Below are 21,378 nucleotides of genomic sequence, written 5' to 3'. Positions count from 1 at the left end.
GAGCTTTATTAGTTATTATTTTAATGCCTTGTTATTTTACATTACTTGTTCCTTATTTTAAAAAACCCAAAAATATACATTTTTCCATAACCAATAATAAATCATACTTACCTGCAATTCCTTAAGAGACGACCCGAGGTTTCAATACTTCGATTATAAATTTTATTGGATTTGCTTTAGTGACAACCAAAACTTTTGTACGAAAAAATTCTCTGTTGGTTTAGAAATTATACTTACAACGCGGTTATTTTTATGAAATTCTTAACCATCATAAATCCGTTCATCATCTAGCCTTGATTTAAACTCCGTGAAATTTGTCCAAAATGCTACCTGAAATAAACAGAATTGCACACAACTCAAAGTAGTATTCATAGTGGCTAAAATATATTAAATTTTGATTAAACTTAGCAATTCAAGTGCAAATTCACTAGGAAAAGACAGAGAAGATGCTCACACATCACTTATATACTCTCATAACCTCCTCTTTTTTTATTGGAATCTCATTTGGTATATGGACCTCTTTTTCTTGTTTTCCAATTCCTCCTATTCACCTATAAATTGATCTTCATCCTCCTTGCTAAGCACCACTCCATCCATGGCCTTGTATTCTTTCTTTGGGGCGTTCTTAATGTCACTTGGAAAGGTATTAGTGGGTTTTGCTAAGTAATTAGCAAGTTGGTCTGTATGCACTTTAATGTTCGTGAAAGTGATATCTTGTTCCTCTCTAAATTTTTTAGACCATTGGATGAAATCCTCCATACTACTATCCATCCTCTCTCCCCCCTCTCTAATGATTTTTATATTCTCTCTATTGTTTTCAAGGAGGGCTTCAATCCTTGAGAATCTTTGGGTGTTTAAGGAAGGTTGTGTAGGTTGGTTAGAGTTGGCATGTGAATGGAATTGGTTATTTTGTAGTTACATGTTCTGGAAGTAGTATCAGCTTTATGGATGATGGAATGAGTTTTGAGGACTGTAAAAAGAATCTTGTGTGTAGTGGAATAAATTTTATCGATGATGAAACAGATTGTATGGATTTGGAAAGAAATTTTGTGCTGAGACATGTTCAAGTGATGAAGAATTTGGACATGTAAAACTAAGAGGTGAGGTTTTGGATAATTAAGAGGTAATGGCTCTTGATGAATGGGGTATGAATGAGTGAAATCTCTTTGATTTTGAGCTTCCCAGCCACAACATGAGTAGTGATTACACTCATCAAAATATGGACCATTTTGTGGCCCTAGGAAGCACCCCATTTCATGTTCGCGATACTCCCACCCACCATGAGTATAATAACGTGGATCTTTTTGTGGTGGTGAAAAATTTTTCATGAAATTTGATTGACCAAAATATGATGGATACTCCATTTTTTCTTGCAAATTCTTTGTAACTAACACAATCACCAAAAGAAATTGGAATTTTCCTTGTCACAAATGAAAAATTCTTAGTGAGAATGTCACAAACAGTTAGTTAGTAAAAGGAAATAAAGAAACAAAAGAGATCAAATGAACAAAAACAAAAGAAAAAATGTCTAATCTAGGTAATCAACTGACCGATAGTTTATTAATCACAATTAATCCCCGGCAATGGCGATAAAACTTGATCATGGAATTAATGTATCACTACAAAAATTCTTTCAACAAGTATACCGAATTGTCGTCATGTAATAACTCACAAAGAGTGAGGTCGATCCCACGAGGATTAAAAGATTAAGCAATCAATTGCTATTTGATTATTCTAGTTAGACTAACATAATTGGATGATGAGCAACAAGAAATGTAAACTGTTTGAAAGTAAAGGAAATTAATAAAGTGCAAGAAAATAAATGACATAAATGTAAAGTACAAGAAAGTAAAGTGCTGGAAATGTAAAGTGCAGAAAATGTAAATAACCATAAAGTAAATAAAAGAAAGAAAAATAAAATAAACATCGAGATCAAGAGATATTGCATTCTCCGGATTAATTGGTTTTGTCTCATCTTCAATCATGCAACTCATTGGCCTCTTGACAATCATGAGTGATTGATTCCCAATTTCTTGGTAACTCAATCTCCCCAGTCTTGATCAATAGCCAATTTATTGGTCTAGTTGCTCATGAGAGAAGATGAAGCTTGTTCCCTGATTATACCACACATCCTCATAGACCCAAGTAGTTAGTAGATTAAATGTCACAATATCCAACCCAAAACCCAAATCTACTTAAGTGTGAGAAGGAATTTCAAACATAGTTTTATAATTCCTCTTCCAAGGTTCATATAAAACCCAAATACATTCAATCTCTTTTCCAAGATAATTGAATGCTAACATAAAAAACGAAAATCCTTCAAGCAAATCAAAGAAAAGATGAAGAGAAAAAGAAGAATAACAATCTAATCCATTGAAAAACAATAAAACTCTCTTTTCCGATAAAAAGAGTTATTGACTTATAACTAAAATATTTACAGGTAAGAAAGTGGAAGAGGAGAGAAGGGTGAGAAGAGGGAGTCCGAAGACCTCTCCCTAGCAGAAAATGTTCCCATTTCTATGAAACTAAGGCATTTATATAGACTCTCCTAATTACAAACTTAAATAAAATTAAAAGCAAATTACAATGAAATGAAAATTGAACTATTCTAGATGCTTCTGATGGCCTTGATTGGTTGACAATTGTGGCTTGAATGAGAGTTGGAGTGGGCTTGGTTGAAGGTTGGGCGCTGCAAGGAAAAGTTGGCGTGTGGGTTCAAGTGCCACGCCCAATAGAATTTGCTCTTTGGATTGTGACCCACTTTGCAACGTTGAAAGTATGGAGTTGTTTGGGTCTCAAATTGAATGTCCAGTATAAAGTATTATATATTGTTAGAAAGCCCTAGATGTCAGTTTTCTAACGCCACTAGAATCAACTCATTTGGACATCTGTAGCTCAAGTTATCCTGTCTTATTGGCCGCTCTTCGCGCTTTGCCATCAACTTCATTGTGTGGTACTGCACGGATACCCATTTGAAGGTGAAAAAGTCAGTATGTCAAATACCCCGGTGTGCCACGCCCATTCTTGGCGTGCCACGCCCCCTGGTTGTAAAACTGGCGTGCCACGCCTTCAATAATGCACTAAATCTTTCTCTCTGGCCATTAGAACTGGCATGCCACACCCAAGACCTAGCGTGCCATGCGCATTTTAGGAAAGGAATTGGCATGCCACGCCCTCGAGCTGGCGTGCCACGCCCAGGTTTGCAACGCTGAAATAATGGCCTTTTTTACCTCCATATTTAATGTCCACTATAGAGTATTATATATCGTTAGAAAGCTCTAAATGTCAGCTTTTCAACGCCACCAAAATCACATCATTTGGACCTCTACAACTTAAGTTATGTTCCTTTAAAGATGAAGAGGTCAGGCTGGTAACTCTGCAGGAACGTGTTGTGCTCCTTGTGTTTTCGGTGTCAATATCTTCCTCAATTCCAATGTCCATTATAAAGTGTTATATATGGTTGAAAAGCTCTGGATGTCTACTTTCTTATGGCACTAAAATCACCTCATTTGGAGTTGTGTAGCTCAAGATATCTTCATTTGAATGAGAGAAGGTCAGACTGACATATGCCCCGGCGTGCCACGCCCATAGTGCTGGACAAAATCACTTCTCTGGAACCAAAGCCTGGCGTGCCACACCCAAAATACCAAGTGACACGCTCTCTTTGAGATTTTGACTTCACAAATTTGGCGTGCCACGCCCGTAGCATCAAGTGGCACGCCCATAGTGATGCAACTTCCTTCCTTCTCTGAAAAATATAATTGGCGTGCCATGCCCATTGTGTAGTGTTGAGCACCCTTTCTGTTTCATAAGCTTGGCGTGCCACGTCTAGAGCACCAAGTGGTACACCAGCTTCCTTTGCTTCTTTTGTGCTTTTTGCTTCTTTTTCCATCATTTTCTACAAAGTTAAACAATTTAAAGAAATCAAAACAATATACAACTTAAGCATAAAAATACTCAATAATTAAGTAAAATAAATTAAACTTTGAAATGAAAAAGCATAGAAAAACATAACATAATGATGATGCGCAGTCATCAGAGAGGTTGATAAACCACAATTTTGTAGTTTATCTTGTATTGAATTGAGTGGTTTTATCAACTTATCTCGCATTTATTCACTGAATTTTGCATGTTTTTAAGAATTCCTCCTATTTGTGATTGAATGATAAATGTATGCTATTTGAAGCTTAAATTGATTGATTCATTTCACTATTTCATTCCATTTGGTGCCTTGACATGTGTGCTCAAGTGTTTCCGTTGTATAGAGTAAGAATGGCATGAAAAAATGAAAAGGATAGCATGCTAGAGTGAGGAATCATGAAAAAATTGGGAGCTTGAAGTTTTGCTGGTCCTGCATACGCGAGTGTGTGGTCGCGTACGCAAGTCAATCAAAACGTGCCTCATTAAAGAGAACACGTGACTAACGATTTCTGAGGGTTTTGGACCCATTTTCAAGCCTAATCTGAAGCCAATTGAGGAGAATGGATATGGGTCAACCAAAAAGCAACCCAAGCCATAACACACCCAATTAGATAGTAATTAGCTAGTTTTTTGGTTCTTGTTTTCTAGAGAGAGAAACTCTATCTTCTGTTTAGGTTTTTCGTAGGTTCTTCATATTTTTGTTAGTGCAATTCGACTTGGATCTTGTTTAATTTCAGTTTTTTTTTTCTTAAATTAGTAGTTGTTATTCTTGCATTTACATAGCCGCTTGTTAATATTTTCTTATGAGTGAATACCCAACACGACCCCTAACAATTATTTCGAAAAGACTACGAGGTCCCCAAACAAAAAACATACTCTTCCCGGCCCCTGATCTTTACTTTTATGGAACTGATTAGTCACTGTGCCAAAAAAAAACATTGACATAGTGACTAATCAGTCCCATAAAAATAAAGATCAAGAGCCGATAAGGGTATTTTTTTTGTTGAGAACTTGTTGTCTTTCGAGGTAATTGTCAGGGGCCGTTTAAGTTTTTTTTTCTTATTGTTGCTTACAATCCTAGTTTGAATATTTGCGGATTTTGTTAACCTTGAATTTCCATTAATGCATTGACGTCTTTATGTTTCATAAGCTTTATTTGAGTTGCCATTGTTGATAATTGTTAGTGAGTAGCTTTAATTTTCATTTAATTTTGCAATTTAGTCATGCCTTTAACTATTGCACACCAAGTGTTTGACAAAATATTTTTCCTAGTTATGGAGTAGTTTTCTATACTCTTGTTCTAAGTTAAAGGATTAAATGACCTTGAGTAATTGGATCTAATTGAATTGATGATTTGAAAGTCTATTTTAGTCAATTCAATTCTATTGACACTAGTTTTCTACTAAACTAATTGATAGGTAAACTAGGACTTATGGGATGATATTGCATATAACTATTTGACTTACTCGAATTATAGAAGTAGATTTAATGAGATTGATTCCTCACATTGTCATTATATAGTTATTAGACAAGGATTGTGATCCTGATCCCCATACCATAGCCAAGAGTTCTTTTCCAACTTATATTTGAAAACCCAAATCTCATTTACTCGATTCTTGCTTTAATTATCTTTAGTTGTTTTGATCTAATTTCTTGCAATTTAGGTTTCTTGTATGTTAAGCTTTGTTAGTTTAAATTCTTGTTTATGCCTATATAATATGTAAGATGTAAGACAAGACTTAAGACCCATCACATCCTAATCTATGATCTAGATCATTTATCTTCGCGTAAACTTTGCTAAACCAATCATTTAGATATGTTATCAATTTAATTATAATCTTAGTATATGCACTACTATGGACTTGAGAATCATATAGAACAAGGAGCATATAGTACTAGGAGAATCATAAAACCATAAAATGAAATCAATATTAGCATAAATAACCAAACACATTTAAATAAATTGCATACGTACTTGAGAATCAGCTTCATATTCAATTTCAATTTCATCCAAATTTGTATGGATGTTTCCACTCACTTGCAAGTCAGTCAAGTTTGCTTTGCGCTTAGCATCCAAGTAGCAAGTCAGTCAAGTCTGCTTGGCGCTTAGCCTCCATATAGCAACTGCTAGAGCTATCTCTACCAAATGCTACTCTCAACTCTCCAAAATGTGGAAAGAGTTTGTTGCATATGCCATTATCATTAGGATGGGACTGAAATTAAAAAAAAAAAATAAGTAAACAATAAATATTAAAAAGCTAAGACATATGCACTTGTACTTACGAAAAGTTGAGAATTTACATTCTACCATTCATTGGAAATTTGTTACTCCACCAAAATCATTTTATCTTTATCGTACTAACAAAGCCACTCCTAGCCATACCCACCATCTCAACTATTACAAAGTATTGTCTCTTTAACAATTCCACCATTGCTTCAATGTGTGGATTAACCTGAACATAATAATTCAGAATTCAGAACACAACAAATAATTCTACTATCTAGTTATCAAGCAGGCAACAACTCTCATCTTCTATTTGGGATCATGCTGTCAAAATAGTGAAGAACCAATGTCTTATTAGGTACAACATCAAAATCAAAAGCAAAGGGAGAATCAAAGCAAAACATTATGGCATGAGGATAATTACTATAAGATAAGTAAATACTCAATATATAATATAGTTATTATAGTCATCTTATTTTGTATGTATTACCTAGAAGCTGCTGCTAAATACATATACTGCCTTTAATTGGCATTGCAATGTACTATGTTCGTCAAAAAAGAGCAGTCCATGTCCATGTGTACCAAAAATAAAATCTGAAAAAGAGAAAACAATAAGTCTTAAGAGCATTCTGTCCCTCATTATATTGTTCTTAATCAATTTAAACTATTAAGTCGAGTGATATGATGAATTTAAAATAGCAAAACTTCTAAAACATATGATGCCTACAACTATGGAAAACATACACCCCCGTCCAAATCAAACTAATATATGCTAAGCCAGCAGGCAGGCACCAGTTCAATTCTTCCATTGTTTGGGACCCATTCTTTGAATCAAAGCAAATGTATTGATTTTGATGCATCACTAAATTTTTAAGATATAACAGAAGCAGCAGCATCCATTATTGCCATCATAGTCAATGAGGATACATCAGCTACATCGAATTGTACATTGGTGATTGTAATCATTTCAACATAAAGCAAAAGTTTGATTACCATATCTTTATCTTAATCATGTTAGAAGTGCTCCCATATGCTTTTTGACTTTATCTAAAATGATATTTTGTTCTACAAGTTTACGGCCTAAGAAAATGATGGCACCTATGCAGGTTGACGAATTGCTAACAAAATGTCTAATTAATGAATATGCATGGTTCAAGTGAAATGCTTATATGTGGATTTGATGAAAATATTAATATTATGATCATGAAAAAGAAAGAAAGAAAGAAAGAAAGAAAGAAGAATATGGGCATTCAAAAAGTTGATACATTAAAAATGCCAATGCACCACAAACTAGGCCTCTATGGAACACAAATAAATAAACAAACGACAAAGTTAACTTTCACAATTGAAGCCTTTTGGGCAGTAAAAGTATTATTAACCCCCATAAACCATGTCAAAGAAAATCCCGAGGTAGATTATAGCTAACAGTTGATTCATTGCCATTATTTTGAAAGGTCAATGACTTCCTTCCCAACCGTGAAGCAACTTCCATGCAAGATGCAAAACAATATTTTTCTAATATAGTCAATTCACTCAATACCTATTACAATAATATACCGAAACTCCAAAGCAACAATATCCTAAATTATCGCCACTCAAGCAAGGTTCGACAAAGTATATACTCCAAGCCATAAACAAAGAGCAACCATAACAGCAAGATCACTAAAAAGTAAGACACAAATGGGGCAACGAGCAAAAGTTCCAGTACACAAACCAAAATATATTCAAACCAACCGTAAAACAGGACATTGATTTGGGAAACAAGACAATACCTGAGAAGAAGCAGAACAGCAGAGCGACAGCAAGAGGAGACAAGACAATGCAGGAAGTGGCGAGAGGAGAAGCGGTGAATCGGAAAGACGCAGGCAGCAACAGTGACAGCAAAAGCAGATGACTATCACGAGGCTACCTCTTTGTTCTAGGTTCTCTGGTACCATCCGATAACATTTAACACAAGTTTCTTTCTTCCAAATGAATTTTGTAATACGATAGTCACTTTAAATATCCAATGTGGTCAAGTGGAGGATATTGCCTCAGTATTATACGGGTCATACTTTGTAGACTGAATTTCCAATCCCAGCAAATTCAATAGGATATAAATTTCATCATTTTCAGGGTGCGATCTATCACCAGCAGTAAACACATGAAGTTCTTGTCCAACTTCAATCCAGCTACATCCAGGAATTTTTCTTAGGCCCTTCTCTTTCATTAGGCGCCTTACAATCGATACTTTATCCCATCTTGCTTCAGCTGCATAGACATTTGAAAGAGCCACATAATTACCTGCATTTTCCGGCTCCAAATTCAGTAACCACTTTGCTATACGAGCTGCAAGTTCGGTCTCCTGGTGTTGTCCACAAGCTGTAAGCAAAGATCCTAACATATGTGCATCTGGATAGGTTGCCATTGTTAAAATAACCCTAAAAGCTTCATCCCATTGGCCATCATCAGCAAGCAGTTTAATTAAGCAGCCAAAATGTTCCTCATTTGGCTGCATATGAAGTCCAGAGACCATATATTTGAAAACACCTAAAGCTTCATTCACCAATCCTGCATGGCTGCATGCTGATAAGACACTTGTAATAGTTATGTGATCTGGTACCATACATTCTTTCTCCAATTGTTTAAAAAGAGTAAGTGCTTCCATAGCTTGACCATGTGATGCATAGGCAGATATCATTGCATTGTAGACAGCAATTTGTTTTCTGGAACACAGAGTGAAAACACATACTGCATATTCCAAATTTCCACATTTTGCATACATGTCTATTATAGAGGTTGTGATATGAAGAGAGAGAACCACAACCATTCTTAGCGAAACCAGATATAACAGTTGTCCAGGTGATCATGTTAGGCTTAACACCTGAGTAGTACATTTCTGATAACATATTTTGTGCCTCAACAACTTCACCACTTTGGAAGAAACTGAAGATCACAGAATTCCATGAAACCACATTTGGTAGGGTGTTCTCCTGCTGCATTTGAAAGAACAAGTTAGAAGCCTCATCACTCAGACCTAACTCTGCATACGCTGCCAATATTGTATTCCACACCACAATATCCTTTTCTCTGGCAACACCGAAAACTCGTCTTGCATAATCAATTCTCCCACATTTTGCATACATGTCCATGATGCCGCTTGTAATAACCACATCAAAATCGAAGCTACACTTAATGCAATGCCCGTGTGCCTCCATACCAAGTCCTACATCTCTTGTATCCGCAGCAATGTGCAATAAAGATGAGAGCGTCTTACAATCAAACCTCAAATTTTCTTCTGTCATCATATGGCACATCTCAATTGCCTTCTCAACCTCCCCACATCTTACATAACTAGATATAATCAAATTCCATGTGACCACATCTTTTACAACCATTCGTCTAAACACAAGCTCAGCCTCCTCAACCAAACCCACCTTAAAATAGAAGTTCACCACAGTGCTACCCAAAATGCTCTCTAACTCAAATCCTCCTAAAATAGCAAGTGCATGTCCTTGTCTTCCTTCCTCGACGGCCTCCAAATTGGCACAGGCCGAAAGGAAACCCACCAAAGAAACCAGGGTTGGTTCAACACCGTCCAACATCATCTTCTGAAATAGTCCAATTGCTTCGCGGTTCATCCCATTCTGCATATAAACCGCAACCATTGAGTTCCAAGCAATAACATTCTTCTCAAGCATAGAATCAAACACCTTTTGTGCATCCTCTAAAACCCTGCATTTCCCATACATGTCAACTAGGCTACTCGCAACAAAGGCACACCCATCAAAACCCATCATCTTTGTAGCAAGCCCATGAACACCCCTCCCAAACCTGACCCAGCCAAGAACACTGCAAGCCTTCAATGCATTCGGGACAACAAAGTTATCTGGGAGGAACCCACTTTCTAGCATCTGAACATAACAGTGCAGAGCCTCCTCGCAACTACCATTTCGAGAGTGCATCCCAATGATTGCAGCCCAAGAAAAGATGTTCTGTTTCTGCATCCTATGAAAGACACCGTTGGCTGCCTCGACGGAACCGCATTTTGTGTAGAGAATCACCAGCTTCGTCTCAATGTACTCTTTCTTCCCATCAGTGTAATAATAACCGTTTTTAATCACTTGAGCGTGAAGTTGAAGGCCAAGAGGAAGAGCTCGCTGGTCGATGGAACACTGGAGGAGGTCTTCGTAGATGCGGGATGCCACGTGGAGACCTTTGGAGTGCTCATCCGTGAGTGCGTCAACAGTTTGGCAGAGGCAGAGAGAGGAGTGGTAGTTGTGTTGAGTGTTTACAGGTTTTATTATGTGTTTGGGTGGTTTGAGGCTGCAAAAGTTCGTTGTCGGACTTTGGGGTTTGGAATGGGGAAGTTGTAAAGCCGTGTTTGGTGTCAGGAGAGTCGCAGCCATAGTTTTTCTTTTTCTGTTTGTTTTTTCTTTTTCTTTTTGTAGTGTTTAGAGCATTTTTTCAGATTATGACCTGTCACAAATCAACAAATTGAATACGCAATGTTAACATACTGAAAAGAAACAAAACGCAAAGAAAGAAGGCCTTCAAATTACTTAGAAAAGACAATCTTGACAAGAATGACCTCAAAAATAAAGAAATAACAGCATAATACATTCTGATATTAGGAAGAATGGAGTATTAACTAATGGAAGATGAAGCAGAATTGTTTCTTCAGTTTCCATAATGTACACTATGTTTTTTTTTCCTTTTTTGAAATCTCTAATATACAAGAAATTATTATTTTTCATACATGATAGCAAAGGATACGCAACCAGAACAGCATGCATATGTTTAGATCTTGGTCGGTTAGGCAAAGTCTATTCTCAGTCTGTAATTGATTTTGGTGTCTAAATTGCTACACACACACACACACACACTTTTCTCCACTATAATTGAACAAGTATCTTGGCCACTGCATATATACAAAGACATGATGATTCCTTGCAACTAATCAATCGTGCAAACTAGCTAGCTAGACAGAAACTGTTTATATGATCACTAGCAGTTCTTCTATCACTTCATGAGGAAAATTGGACACAGCTCACTCAGTTATTGCAATACACTAGTAAACAGTAATACTGGAAAGCATTTAATGTTCAACTATATAAGATTAAAATCATGCATTTAGCTAGGGTGTTTGCCTTACTACTATTTGTTTTCATGTATTTTCTGTTAATCGTGCTTCTTATTCATCCAGTGAATTACCTTTACTTGCCTGGCCAATTTCAAAATTTGAATGAGGCATAGTTCCAATTCTTTGATATTTCATTCTGTCAAATAAACCTTCCTACTTTGTCATTATCTAATCTTGACAGTAGTTACACATCTTGTTTACACTATTGTTTATGAAGAAATGCCTCTAGGGTATATCAACCATTTGCAGTTGGATCACTTGCAGTGCTGGCTTAAAGAGAGACCAAAATCAACACAGGAATCAGGAACTTATTTTCAATACACTGCTTTTTTCCCTAATTGAAGCAAATAAAATGAAATGAAATTTACCCGGAGACTCGCGGAAACGGCGACGGGGCCCTTGGTTCTGCTGAATGAGATAAAGATGAGAAAGAGGAATATATTTTGGGGAGTGCTAACCAGCCAATGGCCTAAGTGTACAATGTGTATAATGGGCTAAATCTTTGGTCCATGAATAAAATAAACATCACATATACTATCTAGAATAACCATTCATAAAATCACTCATCCCAAAAACTTAAGTTGATTTTGGAATTCACTAAGCATTGAATCATTGACCTTTCAAATCTAAAATTCTAATATCATGTCATATCTCTAATACTTCCTAAACCTCCATTATACATATTGTACACTTAAATCATTGTTTCTCATATATTTTTTATAATGCCGACGGCCTATAGCCCTATTCCACACATCTCATCCGATCATCCCATAATCCTGGAAAATGGATTTTGTAATTTGGAGTCTAATCAACTTTTAATTAATGTGGTGAGATTATTATCCATGATAGGTCCTACGAAAATTATTCAGTTTATAAAAATTTCAGTATAACTAAGATAGAATATATTTAATATTAACTATATCATATAATAAATATTAAAGTCTAAAATATTAAATAAAATATAGAACACAATTTTAAAAATAAAAGATACTGTAAAACGTTGAACAATTTTTATTTGAAGTACTTTTCAATCTTGAAATATTAATAATAGAAAATATAATGGCTGCAGTAATTTCTTTAGAAACACCGAATAAAAATAAATAAATAGTAGAACATAAAAGTTAATTAACAAATAGAAAAAAAATAATTTATAAAGTATACTAATATTTTTATCTATAATAATATTATAGAATTATAAATCTTTTAAAAGTACATCGATTTGATTCAGATATTATGAATTACAGGAAAAATGGTTCATAGAATTAAGGAATTACTTTTACAAAAAAGTTTCATTGGTCAAAGAAACTAGCATCCCGTAGAGTACGATTTTGATCCCTAAAGTATAGACCAAAAATTTTTTCCGCTCGTAACATTTTGCATACTAAAACTTTCCTAAGGTTTAATTTGGTTTTAAAATTGTCCTTACCTTAGGGACCAAATCGTCCAGAAGTACCGACGAAAACAGAGACAGAGGTGGATTGTGGATAGCTTCTTATTTTTCTTCTCTTCCCTCTTCTTCTTCTTATTCTCTTTCCCCTTAGTAGGAGTAGAAATACTCTCTTTCTCTTATTTTTTTTATTTTATAATTTTGTTTGTTATGGGTAATTCCGCCCAAAATTTTAATATTTAAGTAAAATGACAAATTTAAAATTTGGTTTTAAACTTTAGAAATGATTTTGTATGCAAAATAAAACTGGGAACTATACCAAGGGTTACCTAAAACGTTGATTTGTGCCTGAACGTGCAGTCCAGACAACTTGTGGGGCAGCGTCTGACCTATTATCGTGCTGAGGTGCTGCCGTCCGAGTTCCTTGTGAGGAGTTGAGGGTGGTACCTGCAAAAAACTCTTATGCTTAAGTTAGCAAGGATTTTAGACAGGTTTTATGTATATTAGAACGTGAATATACTTGAGGGGTGTCTGTATATTTATAATAAAGTCGTTAACCAACTTTATTAATGGATTCTCGTTCCCTTTATGTTGGAGTTTGTTAGGATCTATCTTTTAGTGAAAATAGTAATAGTATGAGAGATTTGGGGAGGCAGTTACTTGTTCGGTCAAGTAGGGCTGAACTCCTTTTGTTGTATCCGACCTCTTAAAGAGGTCGGGTAAATGACAAAGGTCATTCCTTTTGGTTGGGTCTTTTTATCTTTATTGAGTCTGACTTTATGTTTTGGGTCAAGGTATAAATATGAACGGAAAAAATTTCGTCAATGATTGATGATGTGAAATGTTAAGTGATAGAATACATGACACATAACAAGTTCAATTAGACATTGACTAAATATGTTTACGAAAATTTATCAATTTAGTCACTAGGTCATATTAGGAATAAGATTTTTGTAATTGGGAAAAATGACTAAGTTAAAAATTTTTTATAAACATATTTCATCAATATCCAATTAGACATATTAGGTATTATATATGTTATCAATTAACGTTTTACAACATCTGTCTTTGAAGAAAATTGTTAATGGAGTGAATAGAGGACAAATTGATTAATTCACAATCTTTGAAGGACCAATTTGATTAAAAAATCTTTCAAAGATAAATTTAAAAAATGTCTTATTTTTCAAGAACTAATTTGACTATTAACCCCAAACAAATATCATGTGAAATAATATTAATAATAGTATAAATAATTTATATTGATAGTTATAAAATTAACTCAAAAAAAATTTTTTTTAGACAATTGGATCTTGTAACATCCTACTATGCAGAGTTTTACGCTTAAGTCGTAGAACAGAAGTAGTGTGGTGTTACGGATCTCTAAACAGCAAAATAAATACATAATAGAGAAGAGAATAATATACTAGGAGCCTTGAAACGAAACGGGTAAGCAAAATTTGCAAAATGAAAAGCGCAATGCTCGAAAGAAAGGATTACTTGCGTGCTAAGAAACCTAATCGGGAAATGATAAAGATAAGCAAAAGAGTAAAGAAAAGCCAAGGAAATAGCATAACAAGCCCCCGACTCAGCCTGCAAAGCTAATACATTTAAACATACATAAGTATCCCCAAGATACACCAAAATATCAAAATAAACTCCTATCTCTCCCTCAACCTCTAAGAGGAGTAGCATACACAAGTTACTTGGAGAGTAAGCTAGTACATATATACATATAAACAAACAGAAACCAAAATACACCCAAGAACTACTTCGCTTCGGGGATCCAAACGCCTAGCGAGGAGTCTCTCGACATACATCTGAAAAACAACAACACAGTATAGAATGAGAACCAGAGGTTCTTAACATGGTAAAAGTGCCACGCGTATAATAAATAAGGTCCTGAGAGTGTCGTAGGCAATCCTAGAACTCCATTATTCAATTATCCAACTTAATTACTAAACAGAAACCATAAACAGGGTAGGTATTCTAAATCTACCTAACTTACTCAATTTCAATCCTATCATAACACCAAACCATTTCTCCATTTCCTCCATCCCTCCATCATTCATAATGCAACAGAAACAAGCACCAAACAAGTTCACGCACAAGTAATGAGCAGATATACAAGTAGCAAGTATAATAGGTAGCAGGTGGTATATATCAATTAGGCAAACCGAGGAAATGCATAGCAATTAAAACAAATAAATGCATATGATGCATGCCTGTCCTATGACTGATGGGGCCCATCTGTCGGTTATCCATCCAACCCGACAAGTCCGAAAACCTTAAAATGTATCCTGTCGTGCATCTCCAAGAGTCTATGCATAGAGTTCACATTCATTCATCATATAATCACTCAATGGGGGCTATCCATACCAGGAAATTTATACGTGCCCGGTCACCCTTACGACATAGGGTCAACAGAGTATCGAAATTTAACCTAGAACACGTGGTGGCGAGCCACGATTTTTACCCAGGAAAACTTGTATCTCAGATATCATTATTCATAAGCCATGGCAAATTCATCATCAATTATCAAGCCTTAGCGTTAAACTTCGTTAACATACTTATTTCCTTCATAAAAGCAACCATTTACAACTTTCTTCACCCTCAAGATATATTGTTTTCCTAGCTTCTTTTATCCAATGGACCTAAAACTATACTTTAAGCCTTAAAGGAAGAAAATGGAGGTTTATAAGTGGAAAATTGGTTTAAAAATAGTTTAAACCAATTTTTGCAGTAGGCAGCATCCACGCGTACGCGTAGAGTGTAACACCCTAATTAGCCTAAGCTTTACCTCGCGTCGTAAAGCAAAGGTTAGTCAAGGATTACGACAGTTCTAAGCTCATACATAATATATATATAGAAGCCCGATAAAGGATATAGCTCAAAACGTACTAACGAAACTACTAGCTTAAGGCACAAGAAACAGATTTAAGATAATAAAAGATAAGTATATAATATCATAAGAAACTAGTCACGGCTCGCGGAGTTTAAGCCGGCTAGTCATATACAACCCATATATGAATCCAAATAGTAAAAACAGCTTATACAAGTTTTGTTCTCTCTAAGTCAAGCCTCTAGGCAAAGCAAAATACAAAAGTGAGAGACATATATAAAATAAATCAAAATACTCAAAAGACGTATCCAGATCCCCCGCTTCTGTTACGAACCAAACAACGCACCGAGGTGGGTTACGACCTGCATCTGAAAAACACAACAGAGATATGGTATGAGAACCGGAGGTTCTCAGCATGGTAACAGTGCCTAGTGATGTAGGATATAACACACCGGGATGCTAAAAGCAATCCTAGACTCCATATTCATCACAAGAATTCAAGTTTAAAGCAGTCTAAACAATAAAGCATAATATGTAAAACCTTAACAAAAGTTAAAACCTTAGTATATCAAAAGGGTAATCTATTCTTAAAGGATTTTATACTTTAACCGAACACCGCTGTCCCACAGCCTTCACCAACCTACCCTCCATGCGAACCCATCACCATCGCCTACCTAACCTCCTTAAAACCAGACAAACACAGGTAATACAAGCAAGGAAACACATGTAATATTCAAGTATGTAGCAAGTAATTCAAGAAGCAAGTATGCATATCATACAAGTAGGCAAACTCAAGTAGTCAAAGCAAGCAAACATATATAAGATGCATATGATAAATGTTTGTCCCATTGGCTGTGATATCAGATGTCGGTTACTGTGCCAAACCCGACAGCAAATCCAGTCGATAACTCCCGGATTAGTCTCTCTATTGCGCATAAGGAGGAAAATTTCGAGGGAGAATACCCTACCACCTTCTCCTTTCAGAGAGGAATATTCTAGGGGAGCTTGTCCTACCACCTTCCTCTAGTTGTCGCATGATTCCGTGGGTTAGAGCCCTACCACCTTGCAGTCAGAGAGAAACCCATGCTCAGGAGGAAAAATTCCGAAGGAGGCCCTACCACCTTCTCCTTTCAGAGGGAAATATTCCGAGGGATGCGTGCCCTACCACCTTCCTCTGGAGCAATCAAAATGAGTGAGAAGCTCAACGCCAAGCCTCGATCTGAGCATAGGCGGGATACTGCCACAGCCCCTTCAATGGATTGAAATGCATATTATAATTACGAAATCAAACTCAAAGGCCACTCCTCATAGCACACTTCCACTCACTCACATTCCATCAACCATACTCATCCATATCCAAATCTTCAACTCATCACAAGCATCACTTATTCATGACTTTCTATTCTGAAACTTGCTAGTTTGTTAATTTCTCAATTTCATCCACCATTCTTCTTTCGCACTACACCAAACTCATCTTCGGTACACCAGAAACCTAAGCCTCCATTCTCTAATCTTTAATGGTAATCATTAACTAAAACCCTTCGCCTATCTCTCATATTCCTGTACTCAAAATTAAACCCAAAAGCCTTAAAATGGTGTTAATAAAGCTTACAACCTTGTTGGGAAGGTGAAATAGTTGAAAACAAAGTTTAAAATTATGAAACAGGGTGTGTGCATGCGCACAGAGGTGTGCGTGCGCAAGCTTAGGAAGGTTTTGAAAGCTTGCGTACGCACAGGTGTGTGCGTATGCACTGATACTAAAATTTATAGAGTCTGTTCACTCGCACAAGCTATGCGAGTGCCCCTAACAGACGTCCCTTCTCGACTTGTGCGTGTGCACAGGGGTGTGCGTCCACACAGGTCGTAATTCTTCATTGATGTGCGCGCGCACAAGCTGTGCCAGCGCTGCTACCCGAGCCCTTTCCCCTACCTGTGCGTACGCACATGTCTGTGTGTCCGTACAGATTAAATTTTTTGCAGGGTTGTACGTCCGCACAAGGCTGTGCGTGCGCACATATCAGAAATCCTGAAATTCTGCAACTTTACAGAATTTCATATTTTCAACACCAACTTTGAAGGATCATAACTTCCTCTACAAAATTCCAAATTTTACAAACTTTATATCGAATTAAAAGGTTTTCAATGAACTTTAATTTCAAATAATTTTCAACCAATTTTGAAAACTAAGGAATAAGTTATAATCGGATAAAGTTCATTAAAAATCAATTTTTACCCAAAGTTCCCAATTCTCATATCCCAAAACAATCAAAACCATACCAAACTCCCCTCTACAGCACAATCTACCCTCTTAGATCACTTTTCACAATTAATACCAATCTTTCCATCATATTTCATCATTTTTAACCTCAATAATCAAGTATATATATAACACTCCAAACATATATCCACCAATCATCGATCATTTTATCACTAACAACCTTCATCATCAACTCAACCAAGCTTCATATTATTATCCAACAATATTCATTCATCCAAAACCATCATATCTCAACATCATCATTTAACATCAACAACAATATCAATTTATGGTACATCATAAACCAACCAATCATCAACAACAAATCAATTTTCAAACCTATCCTATGGGTCACTAGCCTAAGTGTCCATGAATATTATATACTACATAGAGAAAACCAAAATCATATCTTGGCCGATTCTCAATATGTCCAAAACCCAAAATTGAGCACAAAATGAGCCTTCCAACCACAATCTAAGCTTCCAACAACCACCAACAAGCTCCAAACTCACAATAATCAAACTATACATGCATAAACCACCACAAATCAACCTAGGGTTCCATTTAAACATAATGTCACAAGGGTTTAATGTCTCTTACCTTTCCCAACAGTTTTGATAACCAAAATTTAATGCTAATCAAGGATTAGAGTGAACCTAAACATCCAAAATCACAAAAAATAACTTAATTCAAAACCCTAAAAACCCAAAACTTTGAAGAAAGAAACTGGGAAGATTTCGTGGTTACCTCTAGAGTTTCCTGGATAGATTTTGTAGAGCTCGTCACAAGGAACGTGTAGCCATGAATGGTGCAACGATCGGAGCTCTGTAGCTCAAGATATCGCGAAAAGAAGAGAGGTGTGAATAGTGAAAAGGGAGGTTCTCTTCTCCTCCTTAGTAGCTGCGTGAGTGTTGTGTTTTGAGAGAGTTATGGCTGGTGGGTTCACTTAATGAACCCATTTATATGTTGGGCTTGGGCCCAACTTGGGCCCGGTCTAACCCGTTAGCATTTTTAGCCCATTTGGCTCAGTTTCGAGCCAAACCTTTAAAATTAACGCCCGATTTTTCATTTCTAATGTTTTTCTAAGGTTTTTTTATTGTTTCCACCTTTTCTCGCGTGGTACCGGGCAGACTTGAACCGGTTCAACCGGTTCAACTGCCGGTTTACCATTTTTCACGGTTTTTCGCAAGAAATACATTTTTTGACTCAGAAAAACCTACTGAGTCCAAAGATCACCTTTAAATCCTCAAATTCTCACTCTAACTTTTTGGAGTCTAATTTGGGCAATATAATCACTTAAGTAATAGGTTGATATATTCTCCATGAAGAATCCTAATTTCGACGTTGCCAACTCAACAAGTTGCCAAAGCATCTCATTCGCCATCATCTTACCGTGTCAGCATTCCCTCTCGCCAACTCCTGCATAGAATAGTTCAGGCGGATAGGTAGAAAATGAGCAAATTTGGTTAAACGAACCACGATCACCCAAGCCACATCAAATCCCAACCTAGTCCCCAGCAAACCGGTCACAAAGTTCATCGCGATTCCTTCCCATTTCCACTGAGGAATCTCAAGAGGCTGCATCATTCCTGACTGCCTCTGTTGCTCTATTTTGCCTTCTGACATGTCCACACTTAGATACCACTATAGCTACATTAGATTTCATCTCAGGCCACCAGAACATCTTCTTTAAGTCATACTACATCTTCGCACTTCCGGGATGAATAGGAAATCCATTGTAGTGAGCCACCGAAAATAAGTCTTACCTCAACCTCCCGACATCCGGTATGCAATTTCTTCCCTTATATCTCCACAATCCTTCACCATCCTTAGTGAAATCCTTACGTCGCTTATCACCAACTGGTTGGAACAATTCCTGAATCTTCCGCTCATCTTGCTGAGCCTTTTTGAATTCTCCATCTTAAGCGTGCTTGAAATCTGCAACTGGCTCAAACAAGCTCTTCCAGCAACCTCACCAATGTCCAGCTTAAGATCCACAAACTTATCCACTAGCTCCTCTTCGTTGATTCTCTTCCAAGCAATTGTTAAAGATTTCCAACCCAATGTGTCCGCGACTACCTTCGCCTTTCCAGGGTGGTAACTCAGTTCAAATTCATAGTCCTTTAGCAACTCCATCCGTCTTCTCCAATGCATTTTAAGCTATTTCTGATCAAATACATACCTGAGACTCTTATGATCAGAAAAGATGCTAAACCTCACTCCGCACAAGTGGTGCCTCCAAATCTTCAGTGCAAATACAGTCGCCGCTAATTCCAGGTTATGAGCTGAGTAGTTCACCTCATGCGGTCTCAGCTGACGTGATGCGTAAGCCACCACATTCCGGTGTTGCATCAACAAATAACCTAAACCCTTCAGAGCAGCATCACAGTATACTTCGAATGGTTCATGCGGTTCCAACAAGATTAAAACAGGCACTAAAGTTAACTTCTGCTTCCAAGTATGAAAACTTCCTTCACACTCCGACATCCAAACAAAAGGCGCTTCCTTTCTTGTCAACTTAGTCATTGGTAATGCAATCCGAGAAAATCCTTCAATGAATCTCCAGTAATATCCGGCTAAACCTAGGAAGCTTCTGACTTCTGTCACCATTGTCGGCCTTTCCTATCCCATCACCATTTCCACCTTAGAAGGATCTACAGCTATTCCTCCCTCACTCACCATATGACCTAAGAGCTTCACTTCTTCCTTCCAGAACTCACACTTCGACAACTTAGTGTACAAATTTTGCTGCGTCACTCTGATTATCGTCACTAAGAATCCAGAAATTCTTTCTTTTAAACCAAAATACCAATTTTGTAATACATTTCAAAACCTTTAAAACAAGTCCAATCTAAATTAGTCCATTGTTAAAACCTTATCAAAGAGTCAAAAACCATTTATTTGCAATTCAAACATTTTAAAGCATGATTTGCCTAAATTCATTGAAACCTTTAAATCAAAACCTTTCCATTTGAATCCCCTTTCTTAAATTAAAATTTACAACCCAAAATCACAAGTGAACAAAATCTTAGGACTCACTTTTCCTTTTCAAATCGTATCATTTGATCAAAAGTTCCAATCTTAGTTTCAAAACCAAATCATTCAAACCAGAATTTCAAACCAAGTTTAAAAATCAATCTAAGCTTTAAAACCTTTTTCGACACGAACGATGATAGTCTATACCATGAAGATAAGTTGAGGTTTGGCCATCGGCTTCGTACTTACCTCAATCATGTTGTTGTGATCGACCCGCCTCATGTGTTCTTCGGTGCAGATAATCTCTAACCAAATGTCCTGGTGCGCCACACTTGTAACATAATTTCTTAGCTAATTGGCATGGCTTATTCGGATGGTAGTTTCCACACTCCTGACATTTCATATTAGAAGAATAAGCTCTTGATCGCTTCCCTTCACCATATTTCTTAAGGTTTTGCCCCCTTGGTCCAAGGTTGTTGTTGCATTCCCTACTAGTGTTTACTCCATCAGTGTCCCTTGACGAGGCTACCGTCTTCGCGTTCTCTTCAACCACTCTTGCCTTGTTCACCAGATCGGAGAAAATACAGATCTCCATAGGAGCCATAACCGTCCTGATGTCATCCTTCAAACCCTTTTGATACTTGACACACTT

General features: G+C 36.6%; 1 protein-coding gene across 1 annotated transcript; it reads right to left on the bottom strand.

The window, feature by feature from the left end:
* Positions 1-7,068: 7,068 nt before the first annotated feature.
* On the bottom strand, positions 7,069-11,667 carry LOC107474156 (pentatricopeptide repeat-containing protein At5g55740, chloroplastic-like). The gene is given in 3 exon segments (XM_016093752.3): positions 7,069-8,946; positions 8,948-10,603; positions 11,636-11,667. Coding segments are annotated over 2 exon segments (2,373 nt in total). The 5' UTR covers positions 10,534-10,603; positions 11,636-11,667; the 3' UTR covers positions 7,069-8,159.
* Positions 11,668-21,378: the final 9,711 nt, after the last annotated feature.

The sequence above is a fragment of the Arachis duranensis genome, chromosome 2 (genome assembly GCF_000817695.3).
Source record: "Arachis duranensis cultivar V14167 chromosome 2, aradu.V14167.gnm2.J7QH, whole genome shotgun sequence".
Classification (NCBI taxonomy): Eukaryota; Viridiplantae; Streptophyta; class Magnoliopsida; order Fabales; family Fabaceae; genus Arachis; species Arachis duranensis.
This window is presented reverse-complemented; position numbering and strand designations above follow the sequence as displayed.